The 26,238-nt window shown below is 43.4% G+C and overlaps 1 protein-coding gene across 1 annotated transcript in view; it reads right to left on the reverse strand.

The window, feature by feature from the left end:
- Window positions 1-26,232, reverse strand: part of FOXO3 (forkhead box O3) — an 87,599-nt gene extending 61,367 nt beyond the window's left edge. Inside the window, exon 1 of the mRNA XM_015620523.1 lies at window positions 26,041-26,232. Coding sequence (XP_015476009.1) covers window positions 26,041-26,103 — 63 coding nt within the window. The 5' untranslated portion in view covers window positions 26,104-26,232. The remainder of the gene's footprint in view (window positions 1-26,040) is intronic.
- Between the last annotated feature and the right edge of the window lie 6 nt (window positions 26,233-26,238).

Consider the following 26,238-nt stretch of genomic DNA (forward strand, 5'->3'; position numbering starts at 1 on the left):
TTTATTGTCTGGGAAAGTTGTTCACGCTGTTCCTTAAGAACTTTTCACCCTTCTGTGAAAAAACAGAATTGTAGTACAAAACTGATGACACATGATGACATTTAATCAACTTTCATTCCCTCCTTTCTGAGTCTGGAGACACAAAAGAACATCCTGCATTAAACCAAAAATATATGGAATATTAGCTACATGTAAGACTTCTCTGGCATAATCCTGCAGCAGTATTTAGATAAAATAAAAATGACAAGTATGAAATTTCAAATTAATTTTCTCTTTTTCCTGCTTAGAATCCAAGTAACTGCTGTTGGGTAGCAAACTATGACCACCGTACACACTGGGCTAATGAAACAACCTCCCACAAAAATAATCACTGGAGACAAAGAAAAGAGAGAGGCTACCAGAGAGTAAATAAAGCTAACCACTGGGAAGTACCGAAAATAAACAAAGTATTACAAAATTGTTCTCAAGACCATTCCATTAAATATTAATTCTGAATTTTTTTCTGTTGAGCAGGAATTAGTTCACCTAACATACTATGCACCAATATAATTATCAATACATCTTCATCCTGGTATGGAGAAGCAGCTGAAAATTATCCCAACAGAAACAATGATCCCATGATAATTGCAACCCTCTGAAATTTACTACAGGAAAACTATGCAGAAAACGCCCAATCTCTCATTTGATTGCAATGAATACATCTAACTGCCTACAACAGAATGAAATTTTTAAGATCTTGCATAGGAAACATTCAGGTTTTTGTGTTACCTGCCTGCACGCCTGAACAAAGCCTTTGGGTCACACGGCTTTGATTGTCCCTGTTACCTCCCACCTGAGGGAGAGGACAGCTGTAAATCCCGCCCCACCAGACTATGTCAATGTCCTCCATCTTCAAACAGCCTGGTAGGATCACCCCATACATGGCAACACTTCCAAAAGCACATAGGCAGTTGATCGCAACCTTTAGGTTTAACATTTTGCTGGCCCAACATGCAAGGAAGTCAGAAAAGCTCCCGAAACATGAAGCCTGTTCTGAGTGAAACCATTTGCACAATGTGGAAGACGCTGGAAGAGAGAGGAACATCTTTGGATTTTGCTCACCTTTCAAAATACTGAACAATCTTAATTGCTTCACATATTAGAGATAATAACAAAGGATCTGAGTTGACTCTATGTGGAAACACAGCACTAATTTGAAATGGGCTCTCAGGCTGGAAAGAATAAACACAACTCCCTCGGTGAAGTACTGACTGGAGGCGGCAAAGATGGGAAGGCTGGACAACTGTGTCCCATCACTGTAAAGAACTATTTATTCCTAAAGAAAGAGGCTTGCTTTCCCCAGGTGGTTGGGGAAGAAGAAGCAGAAGGTTCCTAAAGACAGGTTGCCTCTGATCCTCTTAATACTGTAGATTAAAACAATTTCATTTCTTTTTGCCAGAGGTCTTGGAAACATCTCTATCTTGGCTAGCTTTAAGATACTTAAAAAACAATTCAGTCCCATCTCTTGCTATTTATTTCTTTAAATGACAGCATGAGGTATGAAAGACAAGTTCTTGCAGCCAAAAGGTATTTAAACACAGACATGCTATCAGATTGAAATATCACATGCATTTACACTCTTCCCTTTATGGCTCTATAGTTCCTGACTCAGACATCTCCTCACAGGATAATGGGAGTCCTGAGGAAGATAGGAAGTCCCCACCACTGTATCCCCAAGCAGCTGCAGAAGTCCTAGTGGACAGAACACTCACATCCTAAGAAACCACCCTACTTCCAGCACAGCAGCATTGATCTGTTTCACACACTGGGGCCATGCACTCTTGTGGGAGCTCAGGGTGGGTCACCTGTGCCCATGAAAAGGAAAGAGATAGCAGACACCAATTAGCATTTTGTCATCTTAAACATTCTGGCACTGATTTGGCCGATTTTAACATTAATATATGTTTTAAATAGGGAAGGACTCAAGTTCACCATGATGAGCAGTAAGAGCAGTGAGAAGTATTCTCTTGGCTTTGAAGAGGAAACCTGGCCTCACAAGGAGCTGCATGGGGAGCGTGCCAGCCCAAGATGCCTCTCTTCTCACACCCTAAAGGCTGATCACCATCTCCTCCTTGAAATTCAACCCCCCTGCAGCAAGAGGCAGCCAGACCCTCAGCCTTAGTGATTGCTCCCCTAACCCTGCTGAACCTATGACTGCCAAAATACCCATATGAGAGGGTTAGCCAGGAGGCAGCCAGCAAGGGAATGAAGTATCTATGGAACTGGTAATGGGGGTGGCTATTTCATACACCACACAACAGAGCACTACATACAGGAGTGAGCTGGCCTTCTCTGCACCCCTATTTGTGCTTGCAACAGCATGCTGAGGAGTACACATCCTTTTCTTTTGGTTGCCCCTAGTAGAAGTGGGGAGATCCCACCAGAGGAGACAGAAAGTTGGCAGCATCCCGACAAAAACTGCCCTGCCTGGCCTGGCAGCATCCTTTCCCCCAGACACTGGCTGCAGGTCACCCCCGAGGTACCACAGCTGCTCCAGAGCAGCAGAGTAGTCTCCTACCTGGCACAGCACTGCCTCGGCAGCAGGGCAGCAAGAGGCACGTATTAAAAACAGGGTGGTAACTGTAAATCCTCGGGATCTTTCTGGCACTGCAGAGCCCTTTCAGAGCCACTAGACAGGGAAAGGCTGCAGCCCCGAGGAACCTGGAACTACACATGGGCAGATAACCATGCACACACACAAATGGGTGCAGAGCTAGAAAAGCGAGGGGTGAAAGACAATCATGCTTAAGATTAAAAACAAGAAAAATGAAAAAAACTTTCCTTCCTCCCCACTAAATCATTAGAGGGCTTTGAATTCCTTCACACATGGCATTTTCAGATAGATTCTCTTTAGGTAAACAAACTGCTTTTAATGAATTTTTTTAGCCCTTGCAAGACATTCATTAAATGCACAGCAACTGCAGGACACAGAGGTGACAGTCTTACCTAGGACCTTTTCTGTCTAGGAAGCTACTTCACTTGCTGCTAAAAAACAATTTGCACCTTAGATCAAGACCACCACTACAAACACTTCCTTCTTTTGGGAGGAAAAGATCACAAGCTCCAAATTGTGCTTTTTTCAGAACCGAAGTTCAAAAATGCAGAACACTAAAACTCGCTGGTTAACAACCAAAAGGGTTTCTATTCATCACCAAGATAACCACATCTGCTTTTCCTACCCAGAGAGATCCAAATTCACCCCGTGTGGCACCAGCCCAGCCTCTTTGCCTCCCGACGGACAGACAAACTTTAGCCTTCATATGCAGCATCAGCCTGTCCTGAAACCCATGGCAAGCACAGAGGCTCTCAAAACTTCTTAAAAATGTTGTGAACAGCTGTTTTAGTTCCCCCTCTCATTACACTTACTGGAAAGAGGGGAAAACCACCACCCTGTGTGGTGCAGCCTTTCAGAGCCACACCACCCTGAGGCACACAGCGATGTCTAAGGTGAGCTGGGAAGGTGCCAGATTAAACAAAGGCAAGCATGGGACGGTGCAGGGGCCGAGCCCAGGTTGCTGTGCACACCTGGCACACACCTATCTGCACATCCTGGCAGCTGAGTGGGGCTCACATCATCTGGGCATTGCAGGGCACAGGGAGCAGGCAGCAAAAACCTTCAGGCAAGCAGTCCGTTCAGCCTAACACCAAATGTCTTCAGATACACAAATAAAAAATTACATTCACCGAACAAATAAAAGCTACACCTGCAGCAAGCTTGGCTTCATGTGGCAGATCATCCATCTTCAGCCTTTCGGAAGACCTCAAGCACCATGGGAAATGCTTGGGTTGGGTTTGATTTTGTCAGAAACCACCCACAAAGTGTGGCAATGGACCAGTGATAGGGAAGGGCCTTTCATTTCCCCAGCATCAGACTAAAATCCTACCCAGGGAAGCCTCTGTCTGATAGCTGTTAAGAAACCTCTGTGAAACAAGTTGGCTGTTTTAATCCAGTTTCAGGTGGACTGTGCATAGATCCCAAGGTGGTAAAAGCTTTAGCAATGCAGTGGACAGGAACATACCCTTCATATAAAGCTCAGTACAACAAGTACTAATCAGGAGCAGCCATGCAGGAGAGGAGCCAAGGACAGAGAGGAGGCTGAAAATCCAGTTACCCACTCCATTCCTAGAAATGATTCAGCTAGATTGGACTTACAGCAAATGGGCAGAAGCACAACAAGTAGCTTGTCTTTGCTCCCTACATTTTATGAATAAGTATTTCAGCTCCTGAACCCTTGATCTTTCTTCCCATAAAATGCTATTGCAAAAGCCAACTCATTTTTTCCACACACATGGAAAAGTATTTGCTACCCATTCAATCCCTTAACCAAACACACACACTTAATACACCAGCAGCTTTCTTCCTCACCGCTTTTGCATTTTTTTTCTTCAAAAAATGCTTAGGTTTCTTCTTTTTGGGTCTTTCTTTTCAGGATTACAATATTCTTTTTTGACTGTGCCATCACTAACTTTTGGGGGCAGCAGAAATTTTCAGGACGATGCAGTAAACATTAATACCAAGATTTCTGCTGTTCACAACCTTATCAGAGCATGGTGTTTTCCTGTGAGATTTTCACTCTTTTAGAGAAGTTGACAGGTGAATGAAAAATTAGTAAATGCCTTGACTGCACTGCAATAAAATAAATTTAGGGAAAAAGTCTAAAACCCCCTTAAGTACAGAATATAGGAGGGGCAAAAGGGGGTGTTTTGGAAATTGTACACGTGCAGTCATGATGTGTTACTCCCAAAAACATACTTCCAGCTGTTATGTATAAATATTGGCTTGAAAATGAAGCCCTAGACAACGTGCTGGCACTTGGTTGGATCTGTTGGCTGGTGGGGCACTCTCGGGTGACACCATGTACATGCTGTGCTGTCACACAGCGTGCTGGTTCCTCCTGTCCTGGTGTGTCACCAGCATTGCATCACTGCCAGTGAAATAACACAGCTGCCTCACTGCTTTTTTTTTTCCTTCTTTTTTAAGTGACAGCAAAATTTCAGTGCAATAAATCTCTGAGCCTGTGCCCAGCTCTACTGCTCACACAGGCCAGCTTCTCTGCTTTGTAGGTCCTTCTTTATCCTTCAGCATGGCCTCATTTGAGGAAATAACATTCTCACCACCTGAAAGATGTCCCGATTAAGCTTAAAGTTTGGCAGCCATGTTATTGCCTGTCATTGTCCCTTAGGCTCCTGGAATTACTGCTTTCACTGGCCATAATCACTGCCCTCCCAGAAGTGAGTTAGATGGTCTCTCCAATAACATCTACAATCCACCACAAACCTGAACACTGCTAAAAGGCCCCAGAAGTCACTGACAAATCTCAGCATCAAAACACACAAAACTTTCCTGGAGTAAACACAGCAGCAGCAATAGCTGTGGTAAGTACTGTCTTACCAGGCTACTGACCTTCACTACTGTTCAGCAGGCCATGGCCAGATTGCCCACATGGCTTTCAAAGAGCACCTCAATGCCATAACCAAGATGCAGAAAAGTTCATTTATTCAGCTTTATCCACTATTTACCCACAGCAAACCTGCCAAAGTGTCACACTGTATAATGGCAGAGCTATCTGTAGCCACTATTTGTCATTTTAGTAGAACACCATAGTCCCTCAAAACATCCTACCATATGGTTCAACCATAGTTTTACAAAATCCACTCAGTTACCAGCAAAAAAAAAAAAAAAACACCCAAACAAACCACCACCACAAAATAAAAATTCCTTTTTTCTGTATTTTGACAGGGCAGGAAAAACCCACTTTGTTTAAGCTTTCAAAAGGGTCCCCATACGATGGACACATAGAAAACACTGCTGATCCCTCCAGAGCACCCTCTTTTCATTTTGACAATTAAATGCATGAGCATAGGGTTCAGCATCGTCTGCAGCTGCAAACGCTCTGAAACCTGCAAGCTACGTACTTGTTCAACCAGATTTGTTATTATCTTTTCCCTTTCCCTTCGTTGTGGCAAGAGTAACAATTTAATTAGACAGGGGAAGGAAAAAAAAAAAAAGCCCATATTATTTATAACTATAGCGCAATACATTATTTTTAACTAAAGGACTCTTAAGAAGGAAACAGTGCCCAGACCGATTTTCATGTACAACTTCCTGAATTTGTGATTCACAGCCAAATTTCAGGGACAAGATTAACTTAGGTTTTGATCCTTTCGACCTTGGCACATTAGCAAGAGCTCTAGTTTAGTGCCTGTAGCTTAGCTTCTTCTGAGCTCTACAGATATAAAGCTCAACAGGTCCACTGGCTGCAAAATCAGCAACACTTCAGAAAAGACAGCCTTCAGAGAAACAACTGTCATCCAGCTGTGGCTCTTGAGGAAATCTGGGAGGTGGGGAGTATTTACCCCATTTACCAGGCACAATACCACACAGACAGGAGCAGGACGTATCCCATTATGGGAACTGCGTGTTCACAAACAAGTGCCAGAGTCACAGGCTGTTCTGTGCCACACGGCAGAGATAACATCGACAGGCTTCACACTGCAAAGCCACCCTCCCCAGCCACTTTTTTTTTTTTTTAAACCTAAACTATATTTGACTTCACCATCAAGTATTTCAGAGCAGCTGCTATTCTCAGGTTCTCCTAAAATACACACAGTAGGTACTGTACTATTGCACATACAAACATCTACCTTCCTACCACAGCTATTTATGATTAAAATAACTTTCCTCCATTTCTGATTTCATTTCCTTTCTCTGGGCCCCGTTTTACATTGCACAGGAGGTGCTTTCAAGACCAGAACTAGCCTCTAGCATGCAATAAAGAAGTAACATGTTAGCCTGGTTGGAAGTTTAGAATTTAATGTCCCGTTTCCCTTGTGGGTGACCTGTAAGTAGGACTTATCTCTGATGCCTCACAGTTTAGGAAAAAGAAAGGACTGAAAGCCAGCAATTAGCTAGGAAGTGGTGGTAAAGAGGAGCTGCCTGTCATCTGCTGGTCCCTCAGATATACCAGTGCCTATTCCAGTCTCTGCTGGGTTTGTTACATATCTTACTTGCACAGCACAAGTCCTCTCTAAAGATCTGTTCCAACTGCAGCCGTCACTGTCAAAAACTACAGGTGCACAACAGCAGCACTTGGCAATGGTGGACCTTAGTCTGTCTAAAAACAAGGTTCTCAGTAAAGAACACCACACATGCTTTTCAGTTGCACTGAAATAGGATAAAATGCACACTTTTCCACCCTTCTGGGATTCCATGGTTCAGGGTCTTCTGCTGATGTGATGCAAGAAAAAGAGCCAGTGGCTCCTCTGCATCTGGAAGATGGCCTCTCTGCATTGAAACCCACAGCATCACCTTCTAAACTCACCCACTGCTGAGTTTCCCAATCTTACAGATTGAGAAAGCAAACACATCTTGTTTTCATCCACCCTTGCACCAGGCAAGAGTGGAGGTAAAGCATTAGCCCCACAGTTACAGAGCAGAGAAGGCTGTACACAGGAACAGACTAAGTTTTTACTGAGCTCCAAGCAGAAGCTCTGCAAGTGGTTGGGACATTCTGACAGATGTTCTCAGCACCTGGCTCTTATCCAAACCCTCCCTTAGAGGCACGTGTTCCACTTGAGAGGACCTTGCTTTCAGTGCATGTATTCTTCCATTATTGAATGTGTTGAAGCCCAAAGCTTCTTTTCCTCCCAAAGCTTTTGCATGATTTGTAACTTCAGCATGACATTAGCTCTGATACTTCTGGAGGGCTAAGCAAAACCCCTCCTACACCATGAAACGTTACGCTGGACACAGTTGATCAGCCTCATTCCTTGTCCATGATCATCCTGCCTACTCAGCCGACTATTAAATAATTAACCCACACTGAGGCAAAGGCTCCTTTCTGCCTCATGGAATGGGGCCTCGAGCTTTCAGTGTGATGTTCCTTTGTATTGAAGCCAGTATGTCCTAGAAATCTTTCTGTGGGCAGCTGTACTTTGTATAAACAGTAATATAAACAACAGAGATTAAAGGGGTTCATCTCTCGCTGTTAAAGACAAACAAATACAACTGTTACAAATCATTTTGAGGTGATAAGGGATTTGGGGTGAGCGAAGCTGAACCCTGACTCCATGACCCTGTGGCATGCATCCAAGTGGAGTAAGAGGAAGCTCCCAGTGTTCCTGAAGCTGGGCCTCAAGAAGGGCACGGGCACCAGTGCTGCAAGGCTGCACTTCTGCAACACTGCACTTCATTCTGCCTCCTGTTTGCCGTTGTCTCCCCTCACTCACCAGTGCTTAAAGTTGGCTGCACCAACTGAACCTTAATCCTGGGTTTTAGTACAACCCAAGCAGTTGGATATCTCCATACATGCACACACTCTGAAACTGTCATTTTCTTCACAATTTGGTAGTTTCCTTAAACAGGTGCTGCTTCCAAAGATCCTTAGCCCTCCTTCTCCTTGCTTTTAGGTTTCCTTTTATTGAGAATTCAGGCATTTACATTTCTAGGATGGAAAAAGGACATTTGTGATTAGATATTCTAGACACCCCCTACATCAGAAATCAGGGGACAAGAGTTTAAACTAAAATACCACACTACCACCAGTGGTCTCTGCTGCCTCTTCTTCCTTCTCCAAAGCCCATTGCTGGAGGAATGAAGCTGCTGCTCTCCCTGTTCCGGCACTGTCAGATCCCCAAGGCAGAGCCCATTGACACCCGCCCATTGAAAACAACTGCTGGATTTACAGTCAGAGAAAACCCCACCTTCTTTGTCCTGCCCTCAAAATCAGGCTGAGAAGGAAGGCTGTTGGAAGATTTTTTTTGTTTTGACTTCTGGCATAGGATCCTCTGGATATTTCATTTAACAGACATGCTGCACCTTCAGTGCCTTCAGTTTTTCCTGGTCTCTGCATGCAATACGTCACTGTTGTGGTCTCTGTCTTATAACTATACAACTTTGGTTTGTCATAAGGTGACAGAAAAATGCTTTATCTGACATGTTGTGGGCCAGATTTCTGAGAGACTGGAGAAAGATGCTCACTGGCACGGGTGACTAGACCAGGCCCATCCACTACAGGGCCTTTGTAGGCCAGAAAGGGTCACATATATTACAAAAAAGAAATTACCACTATGTCAGAGCCCAAAGTTATGTGGTTTTCTTTGAATTTTTTCTACCTACTTTTCATATCTTTCTACTGAAAGAAAAGGTTTATAGCATGGAGAGTTGCATCAAACAAAACTCTCCTCAACAGCCTTATCTCAATCCCACAAAATGTTAATTCAAGGTTGTTACCTCTTCCAGCTCCTTTCTTGCACACTAGAAAACAAACAAAATAAACAAATGGCACGTGGAAAAGCCTCAGTGCAGTACAGACAGGACAGATTTTTTGATTCATCTTCAATCTCTTCACTTTTTTGTTCTCCACAGACCTAAGAAATATGTACAATTCTTGTATCTACATAAGTTGCCCATTTCTAACTGATGGGGGCTTCCATACATGACTTGCATCATGGAAAACAAGTTACTTAAACTCCTCCACTCTCCATAAATGCTAAGGAAAATCTCAGCTGGCAGCCAGCATGCTGCAGTACTGATGCTGTTCCTAAAACCTACAACCCAGTCCCCAGCACGTGTTGCTGCAGACACTTGTCTGCACTTTAAATGTGTACATTTCAATGTTTTTTGAATGCACAGAAACCAGTCAATGTAAACAGAAAACAGTTTTAACATGACACAGAGACACAGGGTAACAACGCTCCCTCCACATTACGCAGCTAAAGGTTCAGCCCACAGCACCAGCTACACGACAGAAATGCTCCATCAAGCCAGTGCTGTGGCTCTGCAAAACTGTAAATGATTACAGAATAATGCCCTGCAATCAAAGAACAAAATGTGTGCTGCAGATTAATCACTTTCCAAGACGGGAAAGGAAAGATAGGCTTGAGAGATAAATCTGGCTGGGGTGTTTATGCAAGCGTATCATGCTCCTTAGTACTGAATGTCCCAGAACTTACAGAGGAAGTAAACAATGTGCTGGGGGGGCGTACGGGGGGTGTGCGAGGGGTGTGCGTGTGCCCGTGCTCACAACCCCAATTAAGACAGCTTGTGAAAAATGCTGAACTTTCAGTTATGAAACTCCGGTGTCAGGAGTCACTTTATTGCCAGCTGTACGGCTCCTGCCTGGGAGAATCTAAAACAAGGAGCCCTTCAGATACAGCCGACGCTTCTCTGTGGCATTTCAAACTTCCCTATAAAACTCCATAAGGATGCCCACGGACTCCTGAGCCCTCTCCCCCATGTCAGCAGCTACAGCAGATGGGCAGTGCATTTGAAGGCAGGGACTTCAAGCACTTCTGGCTGGGTTTTACTTCTGGAAGCACACTCTGGCAACCTACATTTTCAATGTCCCTCTAGCATAAAATCACACTGCTTTTGGCTGTTTAGGCAATGCCAACTTTCATGCATTCCTCTTTTCTCTGTAAACATATTTACGTTTGTAACTCCTAACTGACTTAACACTACACAGGCACTTTGAGGAAAACTTTGCCAGCGCTTGAATTAAATGCAACACTTTGACAATCCATTACAAACACAGTAAACTGACAGCAGTGGGCGTAGGAGAGGCTGGTGACAATGGATTTAGAGCAAGGGCTGCACAGGTTCATTGGGAAGGCTTCCTGCAAAAGCTCACCAGGGGCCTTTGCCACAGTAGACTGAGTCACCAAAGTGATGAATTACAAAAAAGTTAGAAAATCTTCATGGTAAGAGTTTCAGTTGTCATCAATGGCTTTGGAAGAGGCAGGAGCACCATGCTGCAATTCCTCACCTGAAGATGATGGTCTTATACCAAATTTATTTCCACACAGGAGTTAATAAAAATTTCCTAAGAAATTAAGTGAGAGACAGTGCTGGGGTATGCACTACAACAGTGCTGCATATAGGGAAAATACTTCACAGAAACCAACTACTGAGGTTCCTTCTCCCTGCAAATATCTGCCTCTGTATTAAAACAAATTAACAATACGCCACTAATAACAAGACTGTGATATAGCTGTGAGGTTCCCCTAAAGCAAAATCCTACCAATGCCAGTAATTGATTCAGCAATGTGCACCAGTTCAATGGCACAGGCGTCTCCAATTCTTGGAAACATTACATCCACTCTAATTCTCCTGCCAAGGTCACCACAACTATCAGAAAATCCCCATATGCCGTGACCCAGAGAGCTGTGTCTAAACAGCTGTTATCAATAGCCTGGGAAACTGAAGCACCACACCTGAAAGGCATCAGCCACCACAAGCAAATCCCTCAGCCAACCACTCTGCCAGAGTGGCTCAGAGAGCAGTGGAGATTTCTCTTGCAGCGGAAAAAGCAGGGCATGCTAGATTTGCCTTTGCGCTATTTGTTGCAATGTGTGTTCGCCTACACTATATTGCAATGGAAAGAGGACAGGACACCCTGTTACCTGCTTAAAGTTTTGAACTTTTATCATGACAGAACAAGGGACTCATAGGTGACACACTCTATGCCCAAGCTCTTTAATAGGTCAATACAAGGTTATTCACACCAATAAATGACTTGGTCTAGCTAACACCACAATTCAGTATGAGTTTCTCAACCTAATTCTGATAACAAAAACACCGTCATCAACTTCCCTAGATGTGAAGACATTTTACCAGAACCATTAAAGACCAGGCATGAAGTTAGCATCAGAGGCAGAAGGTACAAGAAACCATGAAGTGAGATCAGAAAAGGTCAGCTATATCATTATGTTTTCAAGTCTAAATGCATCAAGTCAGAGGGTCCTTACTGGAAGACACAGAATATGCTATGACTATGGATTGTACACTTTCATGCCTTCTATTTTTTTCAGTGAGGATCTTGAATGTCTCCTCTCTTTTCACAGATAAGGAAGGAAAAAGAAACATCCCCTCACCATGGAAATAACAGAAATTACTACCTATACCATTAAATACTTCAGGGACAGCTCAATAACCCTATGAATTGTAGAATCTCAGATGCAGTTTGGCATCTAGATCAGGCTACAGAGAAGACATCCAAGTGTCTCTGAGACAGGATCTTCCATCTCTTACACAATGAGCAACCTCTCACTACCCAGTATCAGCAGAAGGAACAGAATCATCCAAATGACTAAGGATTTGTACACTGACAGCACCAGGACTGCTTACCTAAGGGTGGATCAGTTAAAAATATAAACAGTGTTCTAAATTATAGATTGTGCTGTGAGCTCCACCTACACCTTGTATTGTCCAACACTTCCTACTACAAAACCCTGTTTATTCCTCTGCACTAACAACTTTGGAAACCTGACCTGAAACTGGGATTAGAAACAGGATAAGTGGTCCAGGATAGGCAAGCAAGACGCAGGAAATACACAATCCTAGGGCAGGGCAGAAATGTGGAATGGAGAGCTGGACAAAAAAAACAGACAAGCTGGACAAGCAAAACAGATATGAAAACCAGTGGGGTGGGCAGAGGCATGGAAGATCACAGGAAAAGGAAGGAGGGATGCATGGAGAAAGACTGGGAGTCACAGAAGAAGAGACTGGGATAAGAGAACATAGTAAGGAGCTTAGGGAGGGGAGAAAAAGTTATGGTGCTGGGACAGTGCTTGTCAGGGAAGCCTATGATTACTGAGGAGGCAAATGACACAGACAAGCACACCAGCAAGGGCATATTTCTTTACTCAGAACCAAGTGCAACAGCTATGGCACAGGGCCCACACAGAGAGCACAGGGGATGAGCTGAGACCCTGAGTACCCCTTGGAGGATCCAGCCCAAGAGGGAGAGTAGGGGGGAATAGAGCCTGTGAGCTCCGTACTAGTAAGAGTGTCACAGCCAGCAGAAGTAATTTCAAGTATTATAGGCAACTTCATTTCTGACATTTTGTACTTCCCAAGCACTTGACTTTTATATGGATACATTTTTTTCAGTGTAGATTTTTGGATAAATAAAGAATGTTCTTATTTAGTACTTCTGCTTGGCCCTTAACTGAACAGTGAAAACTATCAACAGAGATACTCCAGTGATCAATAGTTTGTGGTCAAACTGTGCAAAATCTCCCTGGCAGCTCCTAGAAAATGGGGAAAACCCGTCACTGGCATTGCTCAAACCTACCCACTGCATTGCAGTACTTGTAGTGAGAAACCCCACAAGTCTGTAACCACCTGGAAGAATTCATGGTCTGACACACCAGTTTCCTGCAAAGAATAAGGAAAATACCACCTCTATGGCCATGAAAAGCTTTTTTTGTTTTTTTTAAACCAAACAGAACCAATGGTCACCAACAAAAATGTCAAACCAGAAAGCAGGCACTCAAAACTGGATAAATTTAGCAAGATGTCATGATTCAACTACAATTGAAGGAAATCCATACTTAATTTCTCAAACAATTGCTATCATACAGTTCAAGCAGTGTTTTTCCTTCAGGCTGAGAAGACACCAAATACACACTATTTCTCAATTTACTACTTTTTTCCTTTTTTCTTTCTTTCAATTAGAGAACATTGTCATTCCACACGCTTAGTACAAGCCTGAATAGAAATGACACGTGAGAAGCTTTTGCCAGGGTTAAGTCCTGACACAGCTGTTGGAAAAACCCAAAATGAACATTTTATCCTGGCCAAATCAGTGTTCTTTTCACTATTTATACTCTTGAATCCAGCAGCTGCAAGTGACGCTACAGGTCATGTTGTCCAAAATGGACAAGGAATCTGAAGATCCTCTCAAGTTTTGGAGGCTTGTTCCTAGTTCTGTTCTCCCTCTGAGCACTTCACAGCACTGCTGCACCAATGCCAATCTGCTGCAAGTTTAAGTAGAACACCAAACTCTGGTCAGAACAGATTTTTCGGCTAAAATTTACATTAAAAAAAAAAAAAAAAAGAAGCCTTTTTCCTGCTTTCATTTTTCAGCACCATAGGATCAACACTGGCTGCTCAGCTGATAATGCCCCTCTTTATTTGAAATTATTTTTCTCTTTTCACCACCCACATTCATCTGGGACTTATTCAGTATTATTCTGCCTGACACTAGTCCAAAACAGCAAACAATTTCTGTAACAGCACAATAAGCAGAGAAGACCCTAACAGAGCTGCTTCGTTGTCTAAGAACCCCCTTACACATCAAAAATAAGTCTGAAAAACATGTAAGGAGGCTAGATACAGCTGTGCCTTTAACAGCGCAACCTCTCTGGTATTTTACATTTGGCATCTGGCATTTTACAAGCAGGGAAACATTTCTGCTGTACTTTGGCCTTCTGTCATCTGAGAGAGGTGGAGATTTATGCCCTTTCTCCTTCTAAATTAGACTACTTCAGTGCCCTATTTTATATTCCTCCTGACAGGTCCCTACTTTGTATAAAACAAAAAGTACTAGTGTCGCTGTGTTGCATGGCAAAAGCCCTTTCCAACTGAAGGAGAAAACTCCTGCCACCAAGTCAAGTGGCAAGATGTAACTTCGCAGTTAAAACTGCAAGGATAAAATAACTTTGCCCAGCAACATATTAATTTCCAGCAGGATTTGATAAAATTCTAATTCACTCTCCAGAAAAAGACTACAACATTAAACATATTATACTGAGAAAGTCAAAATAGGTCATTCAATCAGCGTTATTCCCCCTTCATTTCACACATAATACAAAGCAGTTAAGTAGTTTCTCTTGCAATTAGCATCATCATTGTCTCCTTGGTGTCTAAAATACACTGGAGATATGAAGCTGCTCTGACTGTACGGCAGCCCAGGCCCTGCTTCCCACCATCACTGACTTCTCAATAAATACAGAGGTGAAATCCTGTCTTCAATGATTTCAACAATGATAATTTTCTTTTGTTATTCCAATTCCCTGGTCTATCATCTCAAACAATAGGCCTTTTCCCTCTGATTAAAAAGCAGTACAGGTGCGCTCAGGAAGAACCCCAGTACCTCCAGCTGCCAATGCACACCCACTCCATCTTCCAAGAAGACTTGTTACCTGGCAGAGCCCTGAAGAAAGTGGGCTAGAAACAGCCTTCATGAGGAACGGCGGGGTTTTAAGAGATCTTTCCTGGATGTGAGAAATCTGACATATGCTTCAGATGCATTTTAATTTAGAAGAATGTTGGAAAGATTTTATTTATGTTTCTAATTAGGTAAACAGTATGCTTCTTCCACCTGCTTTGAGCTACCCCACTAGGCCCAGTAGACATCAGATGTCTATGAACATACATCAGGTTGATTTACACCCTACTGCTAGCTCATGGAATCCTTCCTCCTCCCAGGCCCGTATGCCACTACCTTATGGACTACACACTTCCCCTCTTTTTTTGTATGGAAAATGGCCTCACTATTGATTTTCAAATACCTTCCTAAGTACACAGCTCCCTTCCCCATAGCTTTATATAGAACAGTTCCTCATAAAATATTTCTCTCCTACCCCAAGCATGCGAACTTTCTAGAACATTTTAATCAGAAGTATTTTTGCCATGCATGAACCAGGATGCAAGAGCACTGGGTCAGGAAATAAATCTCAACATGCCATGGGAAGTGAAAATCACATTGCCAACATCATGATCATCGTAATACTAGGTCGGAGCTTTTGGCTGCTGCACAAACTAGGCTGGAAACCTCTGGCCCAATTCATGCAGAGCTCTGACATGACTTCCATTTGCAAATCAAAGATTTTAGATGTAGCCCAATTATCTGGGACACATACATGGCTGAGGCTATGAATTCAAAAAATGGTTCGGAGTTTTTACAGCTCCTCAGCGGCAGCATCATTATCAGTGCCAAAGTTCTTGGCCTAAAAAGGCAGAGAAGGGTCAGCAGCTTCCCATTGTAGGTCTTGATGCATACTTAAAGAAGCATCATTCACTCTGAAACCTGACATCTCACACAAACGGTTTTGAGTTCCCCCATATAGTGAAACTCTTAGGCATAACAGATCGTGTTGCACAAAAACAGGGACAGCAGCTCTACATGTCTCAGCTTACAAGCATCTCAGGACAAGACTTGAACTGGCGTCACCTTCTTGTACAAATTGCTGGAAAAAAACATTCTCTGAAAATTAGTCAAGGTCCAGAGCAGTTGTGCAGAACAAACAGTAAGTTATAGGCTTTCAGGAAACCACATCACTGCTCTCTACACAAAACCAAACAGCAAAAATGGTGATAATGTGGGAGCCTGTGAAACATTCACAATAAGACATTCTTGAGCACTGCTCTCACTTGTCAGATGCCAAATTTTATGTACTAAAGCATATCTAGAACTTAATACGTGAAACTGATAAATCCTCCGTGAAGTATTAGCAAATATATTTATACAAGATTGAGGTTCACACAAAGTCGGAAACTTTTGATCTGGATTAAGTCTCACATTTAAAGGTATGTTTACACTGCAAATTTCATGTAAGAAAGTGGGGTTAACCTTGGTCACAATGTGTCTTTGGAGAGCTGCAATACGTGTTTGAAGAGACAGCATGGAGAGAAAAAGATACCAGATACCCCAGATACCAGAGGAATTAAAAGCACTGCTATGTGAATACATATCAAGACAATTCAGTCCACATTCTAGATAAAACAAATATGGCCCTGGAATTCAGCCCATGTCCTAAAATTATTTCTTTAGAATAATACATTTATTCTTCTGCATCCTATTTTGGAAAACACAAAGAAACCAACATGATACAGCATGAGAAACACTAAGTTGTCAGGACAAATTGTCTCCTGAGTCAGAGGTGCTGACTGTCTAGACTAGAAGAGCAGCTTGTATTAGATATTACTAGGTAATTAATACATTTTTAAACAAAGCTTTGCTTACTTAAGTATGACACTCTTACTAATGTTCCCTGGTCATACTCAGTTCTCACACGGGGCTCAGGCTCAGCTGTAATCAGGATTTTTGGCACTGCCGGCTTGAGTCTGTCTAGCACTAATGCAAATGTGTGCTCCTGCCTTAACATGGCCTTTAGCAGGGATGAGACTCAGACCTGCCCTCTTCATCTACCCATGAAAGTTGCATTGTCATAAACCTACATCCACACAAACTCTTTTTCATTCCCACTGCAAACTGAGCAGTCGCAGCAGCCGGGGCGCAGAGCAAAACCCCAGCAGACACATCCTGATGTTTTTGGGTGTTCCTCTATCTGTCCTCCCACCGCACACCGCCGTCTGTCCTCATCACTCTTCCGACTTATCTGCTGTCTCCCACTCCTCTAGGGCTGGGATAAGCAGATGTTACCTCCCTGTTCAAGTCCTGGCAAACAGCCCAGACCTGCCTTTTCTGCTCACGTGGCTCAGGAGCCAGCAAACCTACCGAAAACTCTTTCCTAGGACTGAGTCCTACCCACTGATCACAATCCCGGGAGTGCCACGGCCTCCACTGCTCCCTAGAGAGAGACAAAGATCTCAGCAGGCCAGGGATAGGGAGACAGGCTGGCCCGAAGACTCTGCAAGGCTGAGAGCTGGGTTATGAGCAGCCCCCAGAAAGACCCACATCACAACACAGTGTGAAGGCAGCCTCAGAAGTAGGTGTCAAAGGAGAAAAATGGCTCCTGCTTCCTGCCCTCATTCCAGAGCTCTCAACTGGATTTTGACGTGGAGACTTCAGCACAGACCCACCCTTCACCTCGGCACAGGCAGTGGGTGAAGGGACGCAGAAGTGGCGTGATCCAGTGACTCAGCCCAGGGACATGCACCTGACCACAGGCAGCACCCAGGTGTATGGCAGCCCCAGGTTGCACAGGCTGAGCCCTGCACCCACAGCCTCCTGACTCCCAGAACTGGAGGCACACACTGCAAAGGCCCTGACAGACCAGCTGTCAGCGCCACAAGGCATCCTCCTTGCTTCAAGTGGTCCTTCCTCCACCAGTTTTTCTGACAATGGCCCATGGGCTGCCTCTGCCCTTCTATACCAGCACCGTCCTCATGCCTCTCTTTACATGCAGCGAGTAGAAACTTCACCATCAGGGGAAAAATAATGAAGAAAAGCAAAATAATACCTTGCCAAATAAACATGTTCATGTGAGAACCCAGCATTCCATAATTCAGCTCTGAAGTATATAGCATGTTGTGATAGAGCAAGCAATCCATTCAATTTGTTAGCACAAGTCTGTTATAAGAGCTAATTTTCACGAGGCATTTCTTTACTAGAACAAATCCACTGAAGGGCATTTCTCTGTCTGTGAAATATTAAGAAGGCATTTTAAAAAAGTATTTAAGTAGCCTTTATTTTTAATATGTACCAGCATACAGAAAAAGAAAATTGCCCCAGTAAGCAAAATACAGGTAGGACACACACAGTTATTAACAACATATCAATGCTGCTAACTCCCAACCTGCCTCAAATTCCCTGCAAAGCAGCATTATAAGCATATCAATCCTTGAGCAAACATGCAAGGTGGGTGGCCCAAAGAAAGGACTCTGGCTTTGCAGGGCAAGAGGAGCTCCTCCTGAACCTCACAACCAAGCACAGCACCAGGAGAAACCACTCTGGTGAAAAGCAATGCTCTTCTCTAGCCCTACTGGAAGGCATCTCCCTTGCTATTTCCCACCAGGGATGAGGCAGAGTACCGATGCAAGCACTCGCTTGTTCCCAACTCCTCACACTGTGCTGGCATTGCTTTTTGTCAGTCCTGTAGCCTCATCATCTCTACGCTGTATCCCCAGCCAAAACTGGCACAGCTATGAGCCAGACCTCCACCTCCCACGGAAGTGCACCATGCAACCCTCCAGCTGGTGTTACAAGTGGGAATGATGAAGAAGGTGAAGTAGGACATAACATCCTTGGAATCTCCTGAGACAGGAAGGAGAAACTGGGATATGGGGAATTGAGGCATGGATTTTTATTTTTTTTTTTATATTGGTATTTGGAAATTAAACAAGTCCTTTCTCATTCTTACTCCCCTCACAGGTTTTAGACCAATGATCTGTGACAACCCTTACCCAACACACTGCCCAGGAGATAACTTAGATAATGTAGTTGATGAATACAGCAAGACTCCTGCTGTTGTTGGAGATCACACTCCACTCCAGCGGTGGCCTGCTCTCAATGGCTGCAGGAGCCCTAAAGTCCATCATCCACATAGAGTTGAAATGACCTCCCTGCAGAGCACCACAATGTGCCCCAGCAACTCCTACATCCCTTCTCCAGCCTTGCACACTTGAGCTTTTCCTACTCCTTCACCCCAAAGGGGCTGGGGTCACACCACCACAGGACTCCAGATGCCCCTACAGTTCCTGGCAGGCTGAGAAGCATGGCTCTTTCTCTGCTGCCTCAAGCAGATGAGCAAGAGCTGTATCCACCACTAGCAGAAAATGCTTGGAAACATGTTGGTTTGCTTGGGAAGCTAAGCTGCTCCCTAATAAATGCCAGATACACACGGGTAAGGAGCTGGTGCCTATCAGTAAAACTGTATCCCACACACACAACTGGAACATCAGGAAACTGGTACAGCTGTGCAGAGAAACACAGGATACCCCAACCTGACTTCATCAAAAGCAAGTTAGAACAAAACATCTCACTCTGAAGGAAAATCCCCTTCTGTAGACAAGCCACTTTTTAATAATAAGTGCTAAATGGACTATTCAAGCAGGTAATTAATGTTAATTAACATATGTCAGGCCATAAATTGGCTAAATGCACCTCATTTTCCAAGCTTGGTGTGTGGCAACGCTCAGGAAATTGTAACAGAACACTGTAAGTTAGTAGAAGCACAAAAAAAAAAAAAAAGAGCAAATAAAAGGTTAAGCATAATCTTCACTTAACTCATGGTGTGCTGAGCCAGCAGTACAGAAAACTGCATGACTATGCACATTACTTGAACACTTCATTTTGCTCCTGAAGCGCGGCACTACGCACATATTGTCAGTCCCAAGAAAAGCCACATCAAAAAAATCCCTGCAGCTCCCTGAGTGCTATCAGCCAGGCCTTTATCGGGATCATCACTATGTGTGGGACTTGGATGCACCTCCTGTTCCAGGACCTGGCCAAGCTTTGGCCCTTTCCAGAGCCAATTTGAGAATCACAGTTTTCCATGACAAGGGGAACAAATCAGCAGCGGGAGGATGCTCAGAGCTTGCCCTTCCCAGGACAGAGCACCTCCAAACATGGAGGGCCTCTTGGTTTTAAAACAAACTAATATTGCCATTTTGTAACACTACTCTTGGGCACATTTTCTGTGCCAGACATAGTAGTAAGGCCTTTTTAAAAAGTGGGAGAGAAACAAGAATATGCAGAGACTTTAGTCTAAGTAGCAACTTGCATTAGGAAACACTTTCAGTTTCTCCATTGGCAAGTCGCCACTATACCAAGACCCACTTTAATTGCATTGCAAATAAGGAACAATCCTCACAAAAGATTTTCCATACTTCCACGCAAAACAGCTGGCTGCCAAAATCTAGCAGGGCACCTTTAGGAGGCTGCCACCTAGAGAAATGCTTTGGCTGCTTATCCTCAGTTTTCCCTTATCTCCAAGGCAATCCCTTCGGCCTCCCTTTGAAGTCAGCACACCCACTGTAATTTTCTGGGGTGGTTTCACGCTTGTTCACCCCATCCACCCCGGGCAAGCTGGCTGAAACCTACCCAGCCGCTGCAGAAGGGTGCGGGGGGACTGCTCCAGAGCTGCCTACCTTCCACTCAGGGCTGCTACTCTGTCCACATCAGCACAAAGAGCTTTCACAAAACCACACAGCTAACCCTAATCACTCGCCTTTCTAAATGCACCAGCACGTGCCCAGCCTCCCTTAATCTCCCAGGATTACAGCAAAGTAGTGTAGCACCACCAAAATGACCCGAATACAAAATGGCCTCGAGAGTAAGACACTGCTCACTTCACCAGGACAACACCAAGCAGAGGCAGGATGTCCCAGGACAGCAGTGCCAGGACATTTCTCCTCCCCAGCCTCATAGTCTCAGCCAGTGTTTGCTCAAGCCAGTACAGTATATTGCATATAGCTTCCACTAAAGTGATTTAATTTTTATTAGCGTTAACTGTGTACTTTCAAACACACTGGTAAAAGTAGAAGCCAACCTCTGGCTCTCAAGCTTCCTATTTTAAATACGTTCAAATTTTAAATATGTACAAATATTGACACTAATAAACCTATTACAGACAATGTCAATTGCTGCATCACTGCTTTAGGTAACCTTCTGTCTCTGAACAATGGATGGACATTGATTCCAGCATTTATCATGCAGGTCTACCTGGCAGCGATACTATCCAGCAAATACCACATCATCATTGACTGGAAGTTTCCCATTCACATCAAAAGCTGAGTTTATCAGAGCCTGTGATTCTTTGCAGCTGAAGACATTCACCAAGGTGATGTGTTTATGTCTGGATTTAACAAGTCCCTCAACAGAGGTGCTCCTCACTGTCATACTGTGGATCAAACAATGTCAGTGATTCTGGAAGAGCTACTTACTTGGTCTCTCTCTCACTGCTTCAATAGCTGTCACCTTCCTGCATGAGCTGGGGAAGAGTGGGATCTTTGATGTACATTACAGATATGAAATAACAATGTGCATTAATATCTACATATGGTTTTTACTTGAAAGTTAAAAAAGTCATTTGTTACTGTGATACTAAAGTATACTCCTCTTTGATGCAAGACGTTTGTTATCTAGTGGTTTCAACCACTGGAACCACACATCTCTTTACACTGCTCAGCACAAAAGTCACAAATGTTTCTGAGTGTTTTGTTAAAGCATAACATAGTAAGGCTTTGATCAGGTAATATGCTTAAGCAGCAAGTTTAAGCACACAAGTAATCCCAGTGAAGTCCCAAGGATCCATTCACATGCTTAAATCCATGCTCTCTTTGGCAGGTCAAAACTTAAAATAATCAGGCTACAGCTTGTAACTCAAACCCTTGTCTGTACAGGCAAGTAAGGCAACACAAAAATATATTTTAAAAAATATAATAGAAGGCTGGAAAAAAATATTCTTGCTAGCAGTTAATTGGGAAACAGAACCTTTAAAGAAATAAAAAGAAGAAAAGTTTAAAAGTCAGCACAGGAAAAAAAGAAACTGATGCAGACTCCAGTTTTACATTACCACTCCTGATAAAGACATTGTGTGTCAGTCCGAGGAAGGAAAAATAAGAAGGAAGAAAGTGGTGTTACTTCCTTCTCACATCTTTGCAAGAAGATGATAAAAAGAGTCCGACACATTTTGTGTATCAGCATCTGGCTAACAGATTTAGACATCTGTCTACATGACTGGCAAATTTCTCAAGCCTTTTCAAGTCTCAGTAATTAGAGAAGAGACTCGTGCATTTGCTGCACTGAACGGCCTGCAGCCCTTTGGTACATACTGACCAATGAAACATGGTAAGAAATAATGGAATGTCCATGTACAAAGTTTACAAAAACCTCCCCTTCAAAGTAAATATCCCAGCAGCAAGTGTTTATCTTTTATGGGGAAGATGAATACAACAGATGTAAAACAGAATAGGCTTCTGATATGAAAAACAAATCAAAGCAAATCAGCTACATTTAAATTTGGGAATTGCTGGTATCTCCGTATAAAGGACGAGATTCATAGTCTTGCCATAGCACTTAACAAAGAGGGAAATAGTCCCCCTAGTGTACTCTCCATGTAGAAAAGACTGTTTCACAAGATAGTGCTGCAAGAAATTACTAAACAACATTGTGGGAAGAGGTATGGAATTACTTAAACTGTAGTGAAGCCAGGCACCTCTACTACTTACACGTAAAAAAAATGAAAAGTTTTTATAGTTTCCTATTTCGAGATTATTGAGGGAAGTGAGTGCTTCACCTTAAATACTTGTGAGGTAAAACTTGGGTTTTAAGTCAGCACACTAGTTTTGTGACTGCAGGACTTTGATTGGGTAACAGATACCTGAATGAGGAAAGATCTAGTCATCGAGGAGCTCTGTAGAAGTACCTGGAACAGTTTCATTTCACAAGGATGAAACCAGCTCACCCTGGCATCTCTTCCTCCCTCCAGTGATGACGAACGTAAATACCAACCTTCCCTAAGTTTTCAAGACAGAAGCAGACATTGGAACATGCATGGAAACCCTCTCCAGTAGCTTGGAAGTGTACAGCATTGTACCAACCGGGGCTGTCCATGGCACACAGGAGTGTCTGGAGTGCGGCAGCTCTGCAGCACTGCACCGTACACTACTGCCCTCGTTAGCTTCAGGCACTGTTAGGTTAGCCAACATCCCACCAGGCCCAGGGGGAAGCAAAGGAGATTGTTGGGGGGGTGTATTGGGCAAACCTTATCCGAATTACCAGAAACGTAATATACGTCTTCCTAACCACATCTGAAATATTCACTTCTGCTTTAATGCCCTAGGCAGGGGAAAAAAAAAAAAAGTGATAGTTGTAACTTTAATTTATAGCTCTTAAAATAATTATTTGAGGAGAATAATCCCGGCTACGTTTACGGATTATGGTTTTCGGCACATCTCACTGGAAACAGTATTAATATTTTATAGATAATAGTTCATAAGGTAATAAGACCAAGTTCTCTTCTTCCCTTTGTTTAAAATAACAATTTTCCCACTCAGTGGCAATATTGCAGAATATTGTTAAATGGGCTTGCTGCCTTCAATGATGAATTTAGCTGTGTAAAAATATTCTAAATTAAGATAAAAGCATTCTAACACAGAACTATCTTCTGTTCATTTAAAGTCTTGGTGTAACTAGCAATCTGAAGAAGCTTAATGTGAAAAGCTGACATTAGTTCCTGAAGAGTTGTATTCATTACCTGTGAAGCAAACAAAGACGGTAATAACATATAATGTGTTTTAACATCAGGAGACTAAGATGGAGTCCCCATATAAGAGTGTTACCTCTGCGCAAACTAAGCTACTCTCTAGCCAAGAAATTGAAGTAGTCCACTTCTGAATGTATATGCACTTGAAAAAGATATCCTAGCCTTGCTAAGGAATTACATTTTCCAGTTTAAGATGCCTGGCACATTATTAGTTCCTGACCTCCCCTCTGCCCCTTCCAGTATGCCCCTACCACCCACGCACAACTGCACCCACTGTTAACGTGACCATATGCCTTACCCTAACTTCAGAGACAGTTCACAATCATTAGGGGCAGAATTTGCTGCCATCAGTGTGCCTGTACTTCCTGAGAAAGGTCATCCTAAAGGTTTGTGAGTAACTTCTGAACTAAATTATAACAGAAGAATCTCAAGGGATCCAAGTTTTTAACATTTTAATTAGCTCCAAGTACCAGTTAATGCTGCTCAGCAAAAGAATCAATATCAAATTAACAGTATAAATTGTCAGAAAAATTGTGATGGTATTAAGGATACTAATCAATGTAAGCACTTCATGTTATGGCCCAGATTCTGCTTCTGCTACAGTGAAAAAGAGTTTTGCCACTAAAACAGTGTCAGGCCCATTGTTAGGTCAGTCTTTGTCTGAATTAGATATTGAGAATTTACTGAAAATTCAAACTACCCGATAAAAATGCTGGATATGTCACAGCAGCTGACATCTAAAGCCACTGCTTCTATGTGAAACCAAACAACTTATGAAGGCACAGGCTGTCATTGGAAGATGTAACCCTTTATCACACTCTGCGTCACACTTGAAAAGTCAGATCAAAATTCAACACCTAATACAGACACAAAAGCTGTAAAAAAGACGTGTGCTTTTAAAAGCCATGTCTTCAACTAGCTATGCCAGCGATAAACTTTGTGTTTGTATTTTCTCCAGACTGAGACAAGTCTGTCAACTACTGCGCTTCATTTGGAAGGTAAAAATCATACAGCCGCACTTCAATTCCTAGCAGCAAGTCCTACTCAGGCACCAAAATACAGGACAGGGCTGCTAGTACAGAAACTGCCAGAAATGTTTAATCTATACAGTATTTCTGACCAATTTGTATACTGAAAGTTATCACCTGATCCAAACCTAGATAAACTCAAAGAGAAAATTTAATTTCTCTGTAAAAGCATTGAACTTGCCGGCAAAATCACCTTCAGCCATCCATTCAAAAACTCCGTGTCAGATGCCACTTGTATCGGCCCTCAGCAGCAACTGAACCTTGCCGGGGTTTCCTTCTGCAGCCAGTACTGGCATCAAGCAGCACCTGCATTTCTGTACAGCTGCAAGTACGTGACATTTCGGCATCCAACAGACGCTGACAGATGAACAGGAAAAAGAGACGAAAAAAACAGTTCTGGAAATCACTTCAAATGTGCTTTACGTGCAGTTCTGGCTCCTGGTAGGCCTAGTAAGACTCTTTCTTGAAGGTAAAACCCTGCCTGCCTGCAACGTGCTTTTGCACGCGCTGAGTAAACAAGCCACAAAACCAGATTATTTTTTTTTTTACCCTCACTTATTAAAACGCTAGTACTCTTAGCTGCTCACTGTCGCAGTGCTGGACAGAAAATGCTGGGCTATCAGTAGACGGTGCTCTCATATACTGGCACCGCAGGAATCGCAAACCAAGCACTCCCGTGGCTGAACAGCCAATAACTCCATGCTTTGATTAACTTTATAAAGAAATGTCAAAACCCGAATTTCCTTCTACTGTCTTTAAGAACACATGGGCAAAAAACTGGGAGTTTTCTTGACAAAAATAATAAAGTCATTAGGTGTTTAAGCTTTGAGACTCAGACTGACCATGAATAAAAGCAATTCTGTCCATTTCAATCATGAGTAACCTCTGGTGTTACCAAAACTTTTTTTTTTTAAAAAAAAAGGCAAAATAAAACCCGCACGCCTTATAAATATTTTTCATTTTTCTTTCTCTCTCTCCCTCTCTCTTTCCCTGCTTATGTGCTTGTGCATCACGAAAGCCAGCTCCGCTCCAGCGTGTACTCTGCCCTCAGAGTCAATAGCCCTCACCGCTTCTACACAGCAACAGGAAAGAGACAAAACTTTACTTAATACCTCCCTTAAAAAAAGCAAAGCCGACAGGGCGACCACCATCAGCGGGGCCAGCATCAGCGCCCGGCGGGCTGCTGTCGGGACCAGCCGCCAGCACCCCGCTCCGCGGCCGCATCCTCCACGGGCAGTACCCGCCCGTCGGGGCGGCGCGGCAGGAGCGCCGCGGCCCCGGGATCCCGCCTCACCTTCCACCCGGCCGAGCTGTTGCTGTCGCCCTTGTCCTTGAAGTAGGGCACGCAGCGGACCATCCAGTCGTAGATCTGGGAGAGAGTGAGGCGCTTCTCCGGGGAGCTCTCGATGGCACGGGTGATGAGGTCGGCGTAGGAGAGGTTGCCCCACGCGTTGCGCCGCGACGAGCACTTCCTCGGCGCCGCCGCCGGGCC

Source organism: Parus major, chromosome 3 (assembly GCF_001522545.3).
Source record: "Parus major isolate Abel chromosome 3, Parus_major1.1, whole genome shotgun sequence".
Lineage (NCBI taxonomy): Eukaryota > Metazoa > Chordata > Aves > Passeriformes > Paridae > Parus > Parus major.